Source organism: Rhipicephalus microplus, chromosome 3 (assembly GCF_043290135.1).
Source record: "Rhipicephalus microplus isolate Deutch F79 chromosome 3, USDA_Rmic, whole genome shotgun sequence".
Taxonomy (NCBI): domain Eukaryota; kingdom Metazoa; phylum Arthropoda; class Arachnida; order Ixodida; family Ixodidae; genus Rhipicephalus; species Rhipicephalus microplus.
The window spans coordinates 71,788,520-71,808,799 of record NC_134702.1 but is presented as its reverse complement, the minus strand read 5'-3'; the positions used below and the strand labels follow the sequence as shown (position 1 = coordinate 71,808,799).

Below are 20,280 nucleotides of genomic sequence, written 5' to 3'. Positions count from 1 at the left end.
TCTATCTATCTATCTATCTATCTATCTATCTATCTATCTATCTATCTATCTATCTATCTATCTATCTATCTATCTATCTATCTATCTATCTATCTATCTATCTATCTATCTATCTATCTATCTATCTATCTATCTATCTATCTATCTATCTATCTATCTATCTATCTATCTATCTATCTATCTATCTATCTATCTATCTATCTATCTATCTATCTATCTATCTATCTATCTATCTATCTATCTATCTATCTATCTATCTATCTATCTAGCCGCCCTACGACTTTTAGCTCTCCTGGCCGTTTCGATCATGGTATCGATACCAAACTTGGTATTGCATAATATGACTGTATGAAGACCATATTTGACTAGTCATAACATGAAAACCATGACATGTATGTCACGAATATAATCATTTACATTTCATGGTCCTTCAGCTCTTGCGGTGGTTTCGTTCACATGGCACGTTTCAAAACTGGAATGGTATGACATGATTGCATGGCAAGCACAAGCGACAAACCCTAACATGAAAATCATGACATTCGTGTCATGTAACAACATGGCTACATGCCACGCTAATGATACGTCCGCGCCCGTTTCGCTAGCGTCACATATACCGAATGTGGTATTACAGTGCATGAATGAATGACTAAGGTATGTGACTGGTGCAAACTTGATAAACATGAGATGCGCGTCATGTAACATGACTACATGCTACGCTCATGATGCGCTCGCAGCCGTTTCGCTAGCTTGACATATGCCAAATTTGGTATTACGTGACGCCAATGGACGACGAAGGTATGTGACTGGTGGAAACATGATGATCATGAGATGCGTTTCATGTGAGAACATGACTACATGCCACAGTCAAGGCGCCAATGCACTTCGACGTGACGCCGTGCGCGTGCTCGCCGGCGCTCATTTCTCTCCGGCGTTTCATTCATTGCTCACCGGCGTTCATGAATGTGCTTCTATAATTTCTTACTGCGAGTGTTGGAAAAGGTCTGCCGTGACCAGCATAAATCATGATCACCGTCATGAATACTTTCGATTGGAGCTCACGGTATACGCGCTGCACTGAATGCAGTTCTGAGTAAGTACATGAAAGTAAAACGAAAGTAAGCATGGTGTGGTGAATTAGTAGAATGCTGCAAACGTCAGAAGAAGTGCCAAACAAAAATCAGCTGCCTGTCAATGCAGATTCGTGCGGAGCAAAGTGTTCTGTGAAGGACATAAATAGGTGAAACATCTTAACAACATTATGTACCGTGAAAACGTAACGAACCACTGTCAGATAGTGATCACGGCTTTCCGGTTATACAAAGTACGCCATCCAACATGATTTACGTGACTGATGTTGTCGAAGGGATCGATGTGTGGGTTTTAACGTCCCAAAACAACCATATGTTTATGAGTCACGCCGTAGGGGAGGGCTCAGGAAACGCGGACCACCTGGAATTCTTTAACGCTCACCCAAATCTGAGCACACGGGCCGACAGAATTTTCGCCTCCATCGAAAATGCAGTCACCGCCACCGGGATTCGATCCCATGACCTGCGGGGCGGGGCGTTCTCGAAAGGAGCGCAACAAAAATGCCATGGCAGCAAAAAATGAACGCAAAAAATAAAAAGCAGAAAAATAATAAATATCTCAGTTAATACGGCTGCATAATAAAAATACATACATGAAAGCGGCTATAATGTTCGGCTAGGAGTCAGTCGGAAACTGTGACACACATACACGCAAGCCATTCTCTCATTCCCGCTAAAAACTAAGCATTCAAATGGAAACAAAAAAATCTGCCGCGACCAGGATTCGAACCTGGGTTATTGCGGCTATGATCACGGCTATCCCGGAGGATGGGTGGCAAGGAAGGAAAAGCTAGAGCAGACCTTTAAGAAAGGAAACCGGCTCGCAAAAGTGGATCACTGAGCGACCGGACAATCCACCAGGACAAAGAAAACACAAGCGTAGAAAAAAAAAAAACAAGAAGCCGCTGTGACCAGACAGAAAAGCTGTTATCCCCTCACGCGCTGCGCCGTGCGCCTTCTTTTGACCTCTACCACCACCGTAAGGGCCGTTCCACGCGCTTCCCGCACTGCCGCAACGCACGTGCCGGGACCCCTGCCGCACGCAAGCGGGGGACAAATAAGCCAACTGGCGAGGCTCCGGAGGGTGAAATAGCGTCGCCAATTGGAGACGTCCGTCCATGCGTCCGTCTGTGTGACCATCCATGCGTCTGTTCGTGTGCCCGTCCCTGCGTTCGTTGATGCATCCGCCCCTGCGTCCGTTCATGCGTCCATCCATGCATCTGTCTGTGTGTCCGTTCGTCCATCTATTCAACACTCCTAGTCCCACTATCTCGCATCTTTTTATATATTCCCCATATAGAAGCACCGCCATTCAGTGGACATTCCAAGGACTAAACGAGAGGTGGCACACGCACACTTTCTTACGGCTTGCGCTTCGGGTCCACTTCCCACCTTTAACCACCCCGAGTTCATGGTATGCACTAGTCACTGTATTCATGGCACTGCGGCCGAACGCTCGCTAAACCTTTCGAAAACCAAGGAGGTTACGCCCAGCGAGTATGATGTAGCAAACTTTTTCAATCAGATAGTGCTATATGAACATGCCAATGGCTGCTAATGGGAAATGAGAGGCGGAGAATTCGGCTTTTACTTTCTTACGGCTTACGCTTCGTATCTACTTCTCATTTTTAACCACCTCGAGTTCATTCATGGTATATACAAGTTCATTGTATTCATGGCACTGCGGCTCAACGCTCGCTAAACCTTTCTAAAGCTAAGGAGGTTACACCCAGCGAGTATAACGTAGCAACCCTTTCTTGTCAGATAGTGCTTAATGTACATGCCAATGGCTGCTAATGGTGATCTCAGCCTGCGCGTTAACTAAAAGCCGAATGCTCCTGTCTCTCATTCCCCATTAGCAGCCATTGACATGTACATTGAGCACTATTTTTTATTGTTCAACATTGCACAGAAGAAGTCTCTCACCGGCACCACCTTGGAGGTCACAATGTTATACTTGTTACATACTACGGGGGAGGAACGGGTGCCGCTATAAAGAGCTTCGCCCCTACAACCGTCTATATTCAACGTGCAGTATGAAACAGCGCAACCGCAGAGGTGATACACGACCAACAGAAACAAACTTGGCAAACTGGGCATAGCTGGATTTTTTGTTTTCATGGTGGGGTTCCACTTCACTTTATGCACGTTCGTGCGTGCGTGTATCTTTTCGCGGGTATCATGTGCACAAAAGTGAGAAATGTAGGTGGTGAGAGGGAAATCGAACCCTCCTCTCCACCTAACAAGTTATATGCCACTGATGGCAACACTGTATGCTGTGAACTTTTTTTTTTTGCTCTTCATGCTTGCTTGTTTGTCTTCTGAGCTGTTTCGTACTCAACGATCAATCATTACCAGCTGGCCCGAGTTCCGTCTTGCGCCGCATATACATTAGCAACTGACTACAGTGAGTAGGCTAATCATTTAACTCTTACTTGTGTGAACGTCGGCTCATTGAATATTTCAGAATAAGGAACTTCTAAAGAATCCCCGGTGGTCTTCTCATAATTATATGCAAAAAATATTTCAGTTGAACAAACTTGATATGAGGACACGGGCTCATTTTTGAGGTCGATTCAATGAAGTATCGCACTCAGCAGCACAAGCACAGCCACTGCTGCGTCCCGCCCTTTATTCGCCCGTCCATTACGTGCTGGTGCAACATCGCTTGTGAATGCGTAGCCATCGAAGCTAAGAGGTTGCGCGACAGATCAAAAAGAACCGTGTGCTCTTCAGCACCTGCGCAGAAATATCAGTTGGGAAAATTGTTTGCATTGTTCGTCAGAAATCGAAAGCGGAAGAGTGTGACGAAGAAGTTTCAGGCTCACATCGGGTATTTCTATAGCCGATGCTGTATAATATATTAGAAAGTTGTGAGATGTCGTGTTGCAGCAGCAAGCTGTGCCCGAGTCAGTGCGCAGATATGTAGTTAAGGGCGCCAGTCCAAATCAGAATTACAAAATTGTTTCCAAAAGAAATAGTACTTCACATCTTTTATTTGAAATCTTTTGTGCACAATGCTGTTCCGTATTTCAGTGATTATTCGGTTTAGTGAGCTCTCAGTTAAATGTACTGTTCGCTTGGGACCCTTGAAGTTCACTCAAGTGAGAGTTCACATGTGCTGAAACTGTTGCTTGGGCGATTTAATTGTTTCATGTATGTGACAGGTTTTATCATTGCAAAAAGTCGAAACTCCAAGATATAGAAAAATACTCGTGCAACGTAGATCCCACAACTGATTTATTTGAACACAAGGTTATTTTTATAGTGCGCATCAAGGCAAAGAAAAAAATTACTGGATGAAAGGAAGGGATAAAAATGTCCCTTGACAACAGATTGCCGTAAAAGACATTCAATCAATGGTGACAGCACAGTCGAAATTCTTAAAATATTAAGCACGCCCTTTATATATCAAACCTAAAACTGACCGACAAACAGTCAGACAAGCCGAGACAATAACATAAAACAAAGATAAAAAAGCTTAAAAAACAGGAGAACACGAATACATTGAACAGGTATGCGCTGTACGTAGTGTATTTTCTTCTTGGGGAGGGGATCGCAGAAGCATTGTCCACCGATTTGTTGGAGAAATTTCACAGGTAGCTCAAATTCTTGGTGAAAGATTTGTTTCGTCTAACTTCTATGGCTTGTTTCGCTTTATCGTGTTTACAGGATGGTTTTAGGTTTAATTGTATTTTTTTACTTTCGTTTCGTATATCAGTGGCGCGCTTGGTTTTTAAAGAGCTTTGCTGTAACCATTCCTTGAATGTCTTTTCAAGAACCTGTTCTCACGACGCATTTTAATCGTTTCATCTCATCTAGTATAATCTTTCCATTGCCTTGATGTGCTCCTAAAAAAATGGCCCGGTATCTGCATGGTAATCTGCAAATGTCGTCGAAAGACGAGTCTTGCGTATGGAGAGAGTGAATGTAACATTTATTTGATGTTCTGCGCAAGAAAATCGGTGAATGGTATTCAAGAAACCCGGCGTTAGAGGGCCTCGAGCGTGCAGTGGAGGCGAACGAGCGCATCAAATGACGTCAAACGTGAAACATGTGCGCCATCTGGCAGTTTTCTTGGAAAACAAAGCGCGTGGCTCTAAGACGGGTGTGCGCGCCTGTCTCAGAGGTGATAAGGTGTAGAACGCAAGGCGACGGGTAGGTGCAACTACCGTCTCGTTTTAGCAAAGTGTTGGAAACATTCTCCTGTTCGTGCAAGCGTTGCTTGGTCAGCGCAGCGTAATAAACACTACGGTCCTTAGAATTACTTATGTATGTCTTTTCTAGTAAAAGACAAACATACAAAATATTGGCGTGTTGTTATTGTGCCTCAGATAAGCGTAATATTGGCTTTTTAGTTGAAAATCACACAAGTATGAACGCTGAATCGTGAGCTATATTGGTGGGCGCAGCAGATGGTGTAGGCCGTTTCAAGTACCCGATGTTGTTAAGAGTGGACAAACAGACAAATGTACAGACAGACAGGCACAGCAAAATTTTTGCGCCGAAGGTCCCCAAGAAAGACTATCGTCTTTAAGAGACCATGCGTTTGAAATAATAAATCAGGGGTGAGATAACCGTCTTGCATGATGTGTCTCAATCTATAGGTGTTCCGTGTTTTAGCGCTCATAAAATCTGTCATTATGCTGACGGAGGCACACTTATAATACACGTGCGTCAGCCGAGCCATACATCACGTGAACCGGCGTCACAAGGACAGACGGGTGAAGGCTATACAAAATAATGGCAGTGGCTTAGCTTAGCTATGCCAGGATATACGTAACGTTAGCAAAGGTTCAGCTGATTATTCTTAGCTTTCCAGATATCATGCTTACAGCTGTTCCAATGACACACACACGGTATACGTATTATGTGGCACATGTATATTTAGTTTGCCGGGCAACTACTTCGGGATCCGATGAGTTAAGCTTCTCCGCACTACTGCACCGTTGAGCGGCATTTGCACTTTCCTTCTCCATGGCTATACCACAGTGGCAAACGCCAGTCAGAGGTGCTATCAAGCGGCTCCAGCGCAGTGTCAGATGGCGACTGCACAGGGAAGGCGCGCGCATCGGTGTCCATATGTCTACCAAGGCTATGACGGCACTCCTCTGGAAAGCGCACACCGGCGGCGGCGAGTCACGCGCGGCCGCGGCCGAGTGCGAGGGAGGTGCGGGCTCCGGTGCGTGACACCACTGATCGTCTGCGCAGCGCATCGAATCACGCGCACACCGGCGGCGAGCCGCGTGCGGTGGCGGCGGAGTATCATTGCGCATGCGCAGACCAGTGCTACGCAAAATTGGCTTGGCGAGGCCAGTGTAGCTAACGCTACAAAAAAATGCGCTGCGGCGGCAGTGCAACCATATGTTACGTGTTCCCACATGGCACAGGCAGCCCTGTAGAGCTTCGGAAACTCTACGTCAACATACGGTTGGGGTGTGCCTCAGGTGTACAACTGTCTCGTCGCTATCGGTTGTTCAAAAGGCGGGCCCCCTTCACCCATCAGCAAACCACTGCCATCCGTGCAATTGTGCCGTTTGAACCGTCTGGCTGGATTGCGTGTGGTGCGTTTGGTTTCTTACGCGCGTGCGTGATGCAAGCGATCGAATGCTTTTTACCACCCTTCTCTCACCCCTTCCTTCTGCTTCTTTAATTCCCCTTCCCCCATTCCCTGCGCAGAGCTGTGGAGGTGCCCTCCATCAAGAGAGCCAGTAATGAAACTGCGCTTATTTCTTCATTTTTCCATCTTTTCAAAGTCACTTCGAACCGTCTGGCAAGCCAGCTAACGTCGAGATCATTTTTTTGACAAGTTTCGTCAGAGCAACGCTTTTGATAGCGATTCCGTCAGAACAGTGACAGTAGATGGCTCGGGCAGCGCAGGCGGCGATTTCGGCGTGGCCTCCAGCACTCTCTAAGCTTTTGCTAATGGCTGTATGTACAGAATCTGGCCGTCACACCGTCGCTCAGGAAGATGCCGACTGTTCGAAATACCTGTGATTAAAAGGTCGCGGGATCGAATCTCGGCCGTTACGGCTGCATTTAGACGGAAGCGATATACTGGAGGCCCAGGTGCACGTAAGAGAGCACGTAAGAGAATTCTCAGGTGGTAGACATTTCCGAAGTTTGCCATTACGGTGACTCTCATTATCATGCCATGGTTTTGAAAAGTGAAACATTAACAGTTATTTTGGTAGGTTTGAAATGAAACACCTTGACGAACTTGTATATTAATTACTCCTTGCTCTGCGTCATGATTCGCGCAACCGAAATATGCGATATATATGTTACCATCGTGGAAAATATCTATCATCCCTGGCAGCTTAGTGAGTTAGGTGTCGCATTTCTAAGCTTTTAACGCAGATTTGATTTCCTGTAATACCGGCCACAATTGAATGAGAGCGAAATGTAAGAACGTTGTGGTTTGATTAAGGTGCGCGTAAAGAACCCCACCCAGATGGTTTAAATTGGAGTTCCGTCTAGTATGGTGCTTCGAAATGGTACCATGGTTCACACATGTGAGAACCCATCATACTAATACTAAAGTAGGGATTGTAAGATATATCATTACGTTCTTTTTACAGTGAAGGCGTTTGGATGCTTGTCGATATGAAAATAACATCATATTACTAGTATCGCTTCTCTTTCACGAATATACGAACGCTGAAGCGGTAACTTTCTTCACATACGAACCCATTAGGTATCGCTAAACGCAGGGAAGTGTCATCACTGATGCTGTCATTGCTGCCAGAAGAAATTTACTTATCGATGTCGACGGTAAGCGCGATCCTGTCATTGGCGATATAGCGTTTCATGTACAGCCGATATCCTAACCTTTCTTCCCCCTTCTTTCTTCACAGCACTACCTTGACAGCGAGGCCTATTCTGCTATGCTGCATCTTCCTCGTGGTCGTGGCCGTGGTGAGCGCCACCAGTGTGTTGGTGACACTCTACGCGAAAGACAATCTACGCATCCGCTGCCTTCCGGGCCCCGTACAAGTCGAGGTCACCCCTTCGGCGTCGGCACTCGGCAACTTCAGCCAGTGGGCCGTCTCTACAGACGCCGCACCATGCACGCCAGTCGCCAGGTAAGGGACTCCATCAAAGGGATCGCTGCCATGCTGATATGTGAATTGTTTCAGTTGGTATGCCATATAATCGGAATGAGTGCGTGACATTTTAACCAAATCTAAAAAGTCGTATCAGAAGTATAGGAATCGGCCGCAAGTGACGTAGGGAAAGATGTTGAAGTATACAATCACGAAGTGCGAAGCGGCGTAATGCAAGGCTGATGTCGACCAAAACACATATGGACATACGGTTCGTGCGCTTGCTTCCAGGGTGTGTCTGCCGAATAACTAAAGTCAAAATAAGCATTTAATTTGCTTTGTATGATAGAGGGTTAAACAGACAATTTTCTTCATTTATATTCGGAGACGGGGTAGCTCGAATTTGTGGAACAGTAACATATTCGTAGAGATGTGGACGTCGAAATTCTTGACAAAACAAAAAACAGAAAAAATAAAGGCACGAGAACTTTTGAGGGGCCTGATGATGGGGGCGTGACCGATGTAATGAGAGAACCCATGTGCCTTATATTATATCTGACATGAAAAAAGACATCGTTGTAGATGGTTTGATCTATGGTATAGTTGTGGGTGTATTTTAGGGAAAAGTCTCTGTAATGATGAAAGAGAAATTGTCTGACCGAGCACAAAAATATGGGGCTTCAGATAGATAAGAAAATTTTCAGGCATATTATAGGATGCAGCTGGTGGTCTCAAGACTGGCGTCGTTTTCTATATAGTCACCCGCAACCATTCAAGGATTACATTCCTAAAGTGTACTATGCAAAAAAATATTAACGAAAGGCAGATTCAACATTTCCCCTTTGGGCAATCATCTCTTTTAAGGCCCACCAAGGTCACACGTGAAGAAATTACTTCCTTCTGCAATCCTTTTGCAAGGATCATGTTAGGGATCAAGATGTGAAAAAGAATTTACTTCATTTTGTCTGCATTGATTAAGAGAAATGCTTTCATTGTGAAGGGTAGTGGAAGTCTTAGGTGGGTGCAACCCCCCAACCGCCCATTTTTCTCTTCCCAGACGGATATTCCAAAAAGGCGGCAAGACAGTGGACGCTGCCATCGCAACCCTGCTTTGTATGGGTGTGGTCATACCTCACTCTATGGGAATCGGTGGAGGCTTCATAGCGACCGTCTATTCACGGTAAGTGACGTATTTCAAAGAATCGTCCACAACACACGCATACACGTGCGCGCTTCCACCACCACTTCCGCGGAGGATCGTTGGTTACGGTGCTCTGCTGGTGGCTAGAACAAACATGGTTTCGATACCCGTCCCAGTCACCAGTATATATATATATATATATATATATATATATATATATATATATATATATATATATATATATATATATATATATATATATATATATATATATATATATATATATATATATATATATATATATCATCATCATCATCAGCCTGACTACGTCCACTGCAGGACAAAGGCCTCTCCCATGTTCCGCCAGTTAACCCGGTCCTGTGCTTGCTGCTGCCAATTTATACCCGCAAACTTCTTAATCTCATCTGCCCACCTAACCTTCTGTCTCCCCCTAACCCGCTTCCCTTCTCTGGGACTCCAGTCAGTTACCCTTAATGACCAGCGGTTATCCTGTCTACGCGCTACATGCCCTGCCCATGTCCATTTCTTCATCTTGATTTCAGCTATGATATCCTTAACCCCCATTTGTTCCCTAATCCACTCTGCTCTCTTCTTGTCTCTTAAGGTTACACCTACCATTTTTCTTTCCATTGCTCGCTGCGTCGTCCTCAATTTAAGCTGAACCCTCTTTGTAAGTCTCCAGGTTTCTGCTCCGTAGCTAAGTACCGGCAAGATACAGCTGTTATATACCTTCCTCTTGAGGGATAGTGGCAATCTACCTGTCATAATTTGAGAGTGCTTGCCGAATGTGCTCCACCCCATTCTTATTCTTCTAGTTACTTCAATCTCGTGGTTCGGCTCTGCGGTTATTACCTGCCCTAAGTAGACATAGTCTTTTACAACTTCAAGTGCACTATTACCTATCTCGAAGCGCTGCTCCTTGCCGAGGTTGTTGTACATTACTTTCGTTTTCTGCAGATTAATTTTAAGACCCACCTTTCTGCTCTCCTTGTCTAACTCCGTAATCATGAGTTGCAATTCGTCCCCCGAGTTACTCAGCAATGCAATGTCATCGGCGAAGCGCAGGTTACTAAGGTATTCTCCATTGACTCTTATCCCTAACTGCTCCCATTCTAGGCTTCTGAAAACCTCGTGTAAGCACGCGGTAAATAGCATTGGGGAAATATATATATATATATATATATATATATATAAATAAATATAGTCTAGTAGATCCTCCGTGAGCGGTCACAACGTGGTTTACAACATTCTGGAACAAAGTGAACGTCTGAAACGCGCATTCCCATCCGCTCCAGGCGTCGTTTACCGACGACCACGTAACCTCAAAGACACCCTTGTCCACTCCCAAATTAACACATCACCCCCCAATAATTCATGCCACCCTTGCTTAAAGCCACGATGTCTTGTATGTAAGGTGATGCGAGAAACAGACAAAGCAACCAGCACGCAATCCAAGTTTTCGATTAACATACGAGGAAACCTAACATGCGATTCTTCTAATGTGGTGTACCTACTCGAATGCAACGTGTGTGGTATGCAGTACATCGGACAAACAGAAACACCATTTAGGATTCGCTTCAATAATCACAGAGCCCATGCGAAATCAGCTCCAAGTCTACCTCTATCAAAACATCTCAATCTTCCCGACCATGCATTCGACAAACTATCAGTAACGCTCTTAGAGACGGGATTTAAATCAAATCGAGAACGTGAACAACGAGAGTCATACCTTATCCACCGATTTAACACCCTCGATAGAGGAATAAATGAGAATCCTGGTACACTTGCAGCAATTAAAGCATTAGAAAACAATAACGGCAACGATGAAAATAGTAACTGAGTTCACGGCACTGCAGCTGCGAAGGGCACTGGACAACCTAAAACAATTCCAAGTGTAACTACTCTTCCTAAGTGCAGCTGTCGTCTGTTTTCTGTTTTATTTTACTACCCAATCAATTGTGCCATGCACGACATGCCCAACAGCAACCATGTGCACAGCCGGGAGGCCCCCACGACACGCGTAATTTAGAAGCGGGCCAGGAATTCGCATTGTACGCGCTTGCACAGCCTACCGCAATACGGGGCACCCCTATTTTTACGACGAAATGTTGACAGGGCGCGGAGTAGTTAGAGGCTTAGAACTTCCTAAAATGCCCGCTGACCAGCCTCTGCCACAATACGCGGCCCCCGTCCTTCTACGACGAATTGTTTACGGGACCCCGAGCAGTTAAAGGCTTAGGACTTCCTGAAAAGCTCTTTTTTGCCCCACACCGAACCGTCAGTGCCAGGAGGGACCGTCTGATCGGGAGGAATGCGCTAGTGAACGGAAACATACACAGACCGCTGACATCAGAAAGGTGAAGGGGAGAGGGGGGAGAGAGTTGGGGGGGAGTGGAGGGAAAAGTGGAAGGGGGGCACCCGAGGGGCGTTCACCGTATATTATTTTTATCTTTTTTCTTTTTTTCCTTCCTTTTCTTTTCTTTTTTTTTCTTTCTCCTCTTACCTTGCCCTCTGATTTGAGATTGTATAAAGTTGAGCACCGACAAACTGTATCTTTATTCCTGATGAAGGCCAGACTCTAGGCCGAAACGTCGAAATAAACCACGTTGTGACCGCTCACGGAGGATCTACTAGACTATATGCAACGCTACGGCCACTCAACCACCATGCCTGCCTATAAATATATATATATATATATATATATATATATATATATATATATATATATATATATATATATATATATATATATATATATATATATATATATATAAACATGCACACACACACACACAGCCACCCACCTTATTCATACTATACAAACGCTTATCCACTCCAATTGAGAAAACGTTCATTTTTCTCAGGTCCCAGAAAGAAGCCCAGGTGCTGGTTGCCCGAGAAGTGGCTCCTGCGGGAGCTTCAACGGACATGTATGTGAACAACAAAAAGGGAAGCTTATTTGGTAAGTCAGGCCGACCTGCTCTCAATGCATTCACTAACAATCAGGAAGACCACAGAGAGAATAAAAGGGCCAACAGGTGTAGACGGTATTCTACTTGAGGTGAAAAGAAAAAATATGAACTTTGGAAAGCCGTGTAATGCATAGTGCAGATAGCTGTTGACCATCTAGAACAACGGATTAGGTGCGAAGAGACTAGAAGCACAGCTGAGGTCTACATAAAATTAACTCTCGTGATGCAGTTGTACGCTCGTGGGCGTGAAATCGGCTAGCGCATGACAGGGTAAATGGGCAATAGTTTCAGAAGAAGCCTTCACCTGGCAGTGGATATAAGGCTGTTACAGACCTGTTACGGTGGAGGTTTGCCGTGTGTCTTAGGTAGAAAAGGATCATCATAAACTGGCACTCGCTCGATGACGACCCAAGCACTCGGTATACGGTCAACATGAAAAGCTGAAACGTGCAGTTCTTCATTGGTATCCCCCTCTTCATGTTCCCTTAATTTTTACTGGCCCAGAGCATCAATGAGTAGTGGGATGTGCCCAATATTTATGGCAAATGCGCCCTACAGGAAAGAGAGTAAGGACAGCACTGTATAGTATAACTATTCCAGTATCCCGAAACAAAGTGACGTATGGGCTGCGAAACAGACAAGTGAGGGGGTAAAAGCTTATAGCAAAGCCAGGACCAGCTAGGTGAAAGCAGTATATGAAAGCGAATGCAGTATATGGCTAGGCCCAACGAAAAACCGCTCACCATGAGAAATGATAAGGGCATCCAATGGCTGCGCCATCAGGTACGTCGTTTTTCAAGTCACACCCAAATGCTCACACGTGTGCCATTGGCTGCATCGTCACTGAAATCGTTCGTACTTTCGCCGTCATGCTTCTGAACCCGCGCACAGCAGTTTCAACTTAAAACTTCCACATGGGGAGGGTATGGATCGTACGACCACTTTTCAAGAGCGCTGACTGCTGATCTGCGAGAGAATTCTTATTCGCCGGGCCGATGGAGTACTCCGGGTACAACAACAGGCCCGGGAGGTGAAGTGCAAGCAGCAACTGTGCACCGAGCATCGGCAGCCTTTCGAGCCAAGCAAGCGAAAACGGCGAGCTGAGGGAGTGGCGTTGCAGGCAGAACAGCGTCAACGTGGAAATGGTGGAAACAAGTTCACCGATGCCCAAACCCGCTTTCGGAGGGAGTATCTTGAGGATAAATATTAGCGAAAAAAAAACACAAACAAAAAGAGAGAGCTGCCCGTCCATGCTCTCTGTGTTCTTGTTCGTGTTCTTTATTGCGCAAATTCCCACCCACAATGCAATTCCAACTCACCCAACGCTCGTTTCTTCTGAGTTTCTTGAGAAGCACTTTCTTTTTGGCTTCAACGTGTCACGTCTGCAACTGTGACCGCATGTTTCAGCTTCACTGGTTAACCATCTGTACGGACTGCTTGGGCGGCGACCTTGTTTCTTTTTTGTTATAGTGGGGGATGGACAAAGCTTGTTTTCGAGATTTCGACTGAGTTCACCCACTAGTGATCAGCTCCGACCAGCTTTGGGCCGTCTGGCAAGCTGGAGATGCCTCCCGGGTGCTGGGACTTCGAGCCGTCACCTGAGGCACCACTATCATAATCGACGGAGGGTGGGACGGGGCTGGGGTGAATCCCTTTTTTACTACTGCACCCAAAGAAAACGGCTGGGATATTCCTATGGCTTAATGACTCATTCATTCATTCATTCATTCATTCATTCATTCATTCATTCATTCATTCATTCATTCATTCATTCATTCATTCATTCATTCAATCATTCATTCATTCATTTCATTCATTCAAGTGGTAGTTCAATTGATGTCCTGGGAGCAGCACACAAGCAGAGAGGGCGAACTGAGAACTATGCCGAGATGAAGAGATCTTCATACAGACGAATCGGGTTATGTCGGGAAAGTAGAATTACACTTTTTATCTTACTATTCTTGTACTTGGCAATGCCTCAACATCTACGTAGAGGTAAACTTACGGCTACATCAAACGTCGGGCAGTACGATACGCTTCAAGAAGTTTGCTTTCCCTGATAAAGCCTTAGCTTATGCCGATGGAAGGGAACTTTTTATAGAAGGGAACCGCTTTCTTCTCTTCTCCCTTCGCCAACACAATGGCTGCCACAATATATATATATATATATATAAGTGGTTATATCAGAAGAAAAGAAAAGAAAGGTGCCGACCCGTAACTGTCTCTCCTTACGAGGACACCTCAACAGGTCAGCAGAGGAATGGGATATGGGGAATAAAAGATATAGGGAAAAAGAAGGAGGGATAAAAGAATAGAAGGAAAATAGACGGAGAAGAAGCCAGCCAACGAGAGGGAAAAAGAAGGAGATAGGAAAGTGGGGATCCGGTCGAAGCAGTCCAAGGGCGGGGTGCCACAATGCGAGAGCTGCACGGCTTCAGGAGACCGCGGAGGGCGAACCAGTCGGCGGGAGCTACGCTGAAGTCGGAGATCGCGAGGGCCCAACCGTCCAGCTTGAAATCCTGCGAGCGAATTGTGCCACAAAATGGAAGAACCTAGCTGTAGACCTCTGCACATATTCAAGCACTTCAAATATTAGAACAAATATTATTGCTTCGATTCGATTTAATACATTGTAAACTTCGAAGTATTCAAAACCAAATTATAATGCAACTCATCAAAATGGTGGTTTCACAGCAATAGAGAACTGTTCTACCGTGATTACATATGTCCTGAAGAAATACGCACTTCCGCGAAGTCGTTCTTTAAGATTGAATGGAATACTTTTTGAATAGTCAGCATCCACGGTAAAACTCTTATGAAACAACGCGCTGGAAGAGCGAAGGATGATATTTTTTTGTCCTAATCGGTGAATTGGCAAGATGCATGCGGTTGAAACTTTTACGTGCCTGTCGAAGCTTTACTCGTCGTCACTGGATGGAATTTTTGCTTTAAACTCCGGTGTCGCCGAAGTGAATGCGCCCTCACGTCACTATCGTATTATCGTGAGACTCGTGATGCTCATCTGCGAGAGAATATTTATCTTCAAGTTTTAAAGCCGGTGTTAAAAGTTCAGTGTTCAAGTTCAAGTACCATATTGAGCTCTGAAGTAACGCTGTATCGGTCCTGCAGTTTAAATAAGCCTCGAAGGCTCTAGTCACTATACTGTATACGGGCTTCGCTCGGTTTAAGTAATTGTCGTATCTTTTCTCGGTGTAGTCAATGGGCATGCTGATGTGCTAGCGTTTGAGAACGCTGGTTTGAAATAAACAGTTGTTTAACTTTATGGCTGCATGTAATATGATTGCATTACTATTCAAAAGCTTTTAGAGTAGTATTGGACTCCCTTCAATTTCGTCCCAGATTCTGCTCTAAATTTTAGTCATCGAATGCCCCTAGAAATTGCCTTGAGAAAAAATTGTAAACTATTCAACATACTCATATCGATACGATATGTTGAAATGAATTCCGTTGTTTAGCGGGTTAGTCTGTAATTACGAATAATTCAGACTGACACTTTTTATTGTACGAGCAGGAGGCCTCGCCGTCGCAGTTCCGGGAGAGCTTCGAGGGTACTACGAACTGCATCAGCGCCTGAAGGGCGTGCTGCCCTGGAAGGAGTTGTTCACGGACGCCATCCGGCTAGCAAGGCATGGTTACCCCATGGGCGCCCACCTGGCCAACGCTCTGCGAGAATCGCAGAAAGCGGATCCTGTCTTGAAAGAAAACATCAGGTAGGGGTCTAGACGCTGAAGTATAGTGCGGCGCCAAATTAGGTCTGTCTTCCAGCGAGTTCTTATCCCTCATTGTCACAAATACGTTGTTCTGCGGCTGAAACTTCAAGACTGTTTCGATGGGCTCCTTAATTCGTAGGGCTCGAGGGCAGTTGAACGTGTCTTGTATTTGAGAATGCAAGGGATTAGGCGACGCAAAAACTGCGTGCGGAATAAAAGGTAAGCCTAAATTTAAAGGACAGGGAGATAAAACCATGTTTCCCTGATTTATAGCAACATGGAAATAATGCAAAAAACAACAGTTGACACGAGAGTATATAGAGACAAGTCATGCAATATTGAAAACAGTCCTCGTATTCATTAAAACCACATCATGAGTTTTCTCTGTTTATAAGTATTCAATACATTCGCAGTGGTAATCTTAAAGACCACTGCCAGAACAAATACAATTACCTGTTAATCATTGGTAATACAACTACTGTTTGTGATAGGTAGTATAACTTAATCTGGGGGAGCAGCAAACGAGAGCACAAAATAAAAAAATGACAATGTGCTCTCGACAAGAATAATAAGATTACTAGTGCTCGATGAGAGACGTGAGCAGATCTAGTGTTGTGAGTTAACGTTTGAACGTATCAAGGTATGATGATGTACTTGTTTCGAAAACGAATGATCACTATAGGCCCAATAACGAGTGTGTAGGCATTTAATTTGATGACAGTCCGCAGTTCCCCTAGTCCAAACTGTGCTTTGTGAAGAGCTGGACCTAATCGCACTATGGCCTCTACGTGTTTGTACGGGTTACTGGGGTGCATTGATTGACTTTCTGCATAGAAGCGAGAGTGAGCTTAATTACATATGTAGCATTTATTCCACCAATAGGAAGACACATGTTGAACTGAATAAGCCGACATGTTACGTAGGCCCTGCGTACACAAGAGCAGCGTTGTCCGTGACCTAATTTCCACTAACAAAGAATGAACATACTAATGCGTGACATGAGATGAACATTGTGTGCAAGATTAACTTGCTCGCATTGGGAGTTCAACCCGATATACAGGTTACGGTTACGATGCTATAATTGTGAGGCATTTTGTTCTATGACATCCCAGAGGTGTGACAACGCAGGAGATTTGGAACGCCAGTGGGTACGTAAATGACATCGAACACTCTTGCCTTGTGACGCTCGTATTCGGGCGACATTTAAAAGCCAACCACCGCGAAATCGATCCAGCGTCTTCCAGCCGAGCAACGCAGTGAAACAGCAAGGAAGCTCATGCTCCTGCTGGCTAAGACGTTTACATTTTTTCTGGTCTTAGGAAAACCTTCACAAATCCCGAGACCGGAGAACTGTTGGCCGAAGGGGAGCTCGTGACACTCAAGGATCTTGCTGATACGCTTGAAATGATAGCCGAAAATGGGCCGGACTACTTTTACGAAGGAGAGTTCGCCGAGAGACTCGTCAGAGAAGTCCAGGAGAATGGCAAGTTTGCTTCTTTTGTTAACTTCGAATGTTTGTAAACACTCATGCTTCCAACTTGATTGGTTACAGGATTAATGAGTTTGTTGATTGTGGGCATTAAGGCACGTGCAACTAAATGATGAACGGTGTGCAGAACAGCGGTCGTACGCTCACTCGAAAGCAAAAATCACCGATAGCGTACAGTATTCTGTTAATCATGCCCTGCGTGAAGAGATGGATATAGCCATGACTTTACACCCTTTTTGTTTAGTTTTCCAGCTATAACTAGCATTTTAGCTGGAATCTAACTAAGAAATAAAAGAAAGATGGATGTTTACAAGAGCAAGGCTCCAGTTTGCTATTCTGTACTTGAGAAAAGAAGAAAAGGGGTGCACAAAAATGAAAGAGGAAGAGTTTGGGACAGTATCAAAAAAAAAATGTAGTGACTGGTGCACCATACTAATACACACGGCTGCAACATTGACAGCAAACTGTCACAGTAACCTAACAGTGTGTAAATTGCAGTACATGAAAGCATGGAACTTGATACATTATTTATTTAAATGTATCGTTGCTGCAGCTTTTTTACTCGCCGTGGCTTCTTAGTGGCATACAGGTAGTGCTACTAACAGCGTGGAGAGCGGTTCAATCCCCTGTCGCGGCGGGCACATTGCGATGGGGGTGAGATGCGAAAGACATGTGTGTGCTTATATTTAAATGCACGTTAATTAATCCCGGGGAATTCACATTAATTCGTAGGTCTACAACATGGAGTGTGCCGTGAGACATAACCATATTGTGGTTTTGGCAGCATGAATATTCCGAATTCATATTGAATACAATGAATTCGGGGCGCCTGGAACGGGTCTTGCTATCACCGAAATGATCGGCCTTTCTGGGCACGACTGCTGCGTCAGCCTCCTTTCGACCACCGTCAATTTCGCCAGCTACATTGGCACGCCCGCGTCTCAGGCATCAGGCCCGAACGTCCGTCGCACCCTTCGCGCGTACTTAGCTGGCGATGCGACTTACTCTTGCCGAGTCCTCCCCTGCAGACAATCTCAGCCCGCTCGGCTTCTTCATTCTTTTCGGATAGTTGCTCGTGCTTCGATCTCTCTAGAACCTTGCGAACACACACCCTTGCTGCTTCGTATGCTTTGAAGACTTCGTCATCGTTGTCGTTCTTCCAACGTATAAATTTTACACGGTGTAAGAAAAATAGTATATGTGTGGACCAACGCCTCCTAGAAAAACTATGCTTGGAACGTGGCTCTCTCTTCAATTGAGAGCTTGCTGCCAGCACAAAATCTTGAAGGCCATGCCTACTACCGCGTGTTGCGACCATCCGCCGCGTGGGATTGCTCGCCTCCGTACCGCATTGTCCCGTGACATTACTGTACCGCTGCTGTCACATGACATCACAGCTGCTCGGAGGCAACTGTGAGAGCATTGCCTCACAGTTGCCTCCACTCGCAGGGGGCGAACGCCACAGGCGGTCACCTCCGTACCGGAGGGGAAGGGTAAAATTTGAGGGTAGGGTGGTGCGTCCGCGGCTCACGTTCCAGTCATAATTTTTCTAGGAGGCGTTGGTGTGGACACTCTGCGCCCGCCGGGATGGAGACCATGTCCATTGATTGAGTGATCGATTTATTGATTGATTGACTGATTGAAAACTCTACAGAACTATACGCAATGTGCTCTCGCTTGTCGGCTTCAGCACCTAGGTATAAATAAATAAATAAATAAATAAATAAATAAATAAATAAATAAATAAATAAATAAATAAATAAATAAATAAATAAATAAATTAAAAGACGGCTCGAAGATGTCGAAGGTACTGTGTCGAAGATGCTGTCGGAGCTACTGAAAGTTGTATGATTAGCCAAAATAAACAAAAACCTTCGTTAAAATCGCGTAAAAAAATCCTCATGGCACAGTCAGTGCTAATGGCTTCTTAATAAGTACTTACGTCATAGCCAACTTTATTTTTTGAGTTTCAAACAGTGCTTGCGGCGGTCGGCTACTGAACTGAAGGCAACGGGTTCGTTTCCAGCCGTGGGGTCACATCTGGATGGCGGCGAAATGCTATAGGGTCCCGCATACTGCGCGATGTAAGGGCACGTTGAAGAACGCCAGATGGTCGAACTATCCTGAGCCCAGCACTGCAGCGTTCCTCGTAATATTATCGTGGTTTTGGGACGTGGAACCCTAAATGCTGCCATAGAATTCTTTCTCGTGGCTCCCCACTTTCATTTGAATGACATCTGTTCATCATCCTTTTTTCAGGTGGCGTGCTGACGATGCAGGACCTGAGGAACTACAGTGTCCAGTGGGAGAAGCCCGTGACGGCGCGTTTCAAGGGCGGCATGACCATGTACTCGGCACCACCACCAGCGAGTGGCGCCGTCCTAGCGTACATCTTGGGCATAATGGACGCCTTCCGGCCATCGTCGGGTTCAGTCCTGGACGACACTGTGACCACTCTTCACAGGTATCAACATGCGAGACCACTGCACCGCATAAATAATCCAGTGCACAGAATGGTTAACTTGCATCCTGATGTAACGCATTGAATGTGACAAGTGAAACAGTTTCTCTGGGTGATTCTTCAGCATCTGTTTGTAAAGGCGTACGCAAGCACTTGACATGCACATTTGATTGATTGATTGATTGATTAGTGGGGTTTAACGTCCCAAAACCACCATATGATTATGAGAGACACCGTAATGAAGGGCTCCAGAAATTTTGACCACCTGGGGTTCCTTAATGTGCACCCAAATCTGTTGACGTGCACATTCGAAGCACACAGTGGCGTTTAC

General features: G+C 45.2%; 1 protein-coding gene across 5 annotated transcripts in view; it reads left to right on the top strand.

Annotated features, from left to right (window-relative positions):
* Positions 1 to 20,280, top strand: part of LOC119160983 (scoloptoxin SSD14-like) — a 236,204-nt gene that overhangs the window by 209,439 nt on the left and 6,485 nt on the right. For all 5 annotated transcript variants that reach the window (XM_075889795.1, XM_075889793.1, XM_075889792.1 and 2 more), the window contains 6 exons: positions 7,946 to 8,173; positions 9,192 to 9,314; positions 12,161 to 12,258; positions 15,801 to 15,999; positions 17,319 to 17,482; positions 19,748 to 19,952. In XM_075889795.1, coding sequence (XP_075745910.1) covers positions 7,946 to 8,173; positions 9,192 to 9,314; positions 12,161 to 12,258; positions 15,801 to 15,999; positions 17,319 to 17,482; positions 19,748 to 19,952 — 1,017 coding nt within the window. The remainder of the gene's footprint in view (positions 1 to 7,945; positions 8,174 to 9,191; positions 9,315 to 12,160; positions 12,259 to 15,800; positions 16,000 to 17,318; positions 17,483 to 19,747; positions 19,953 to 20,280) is intronic.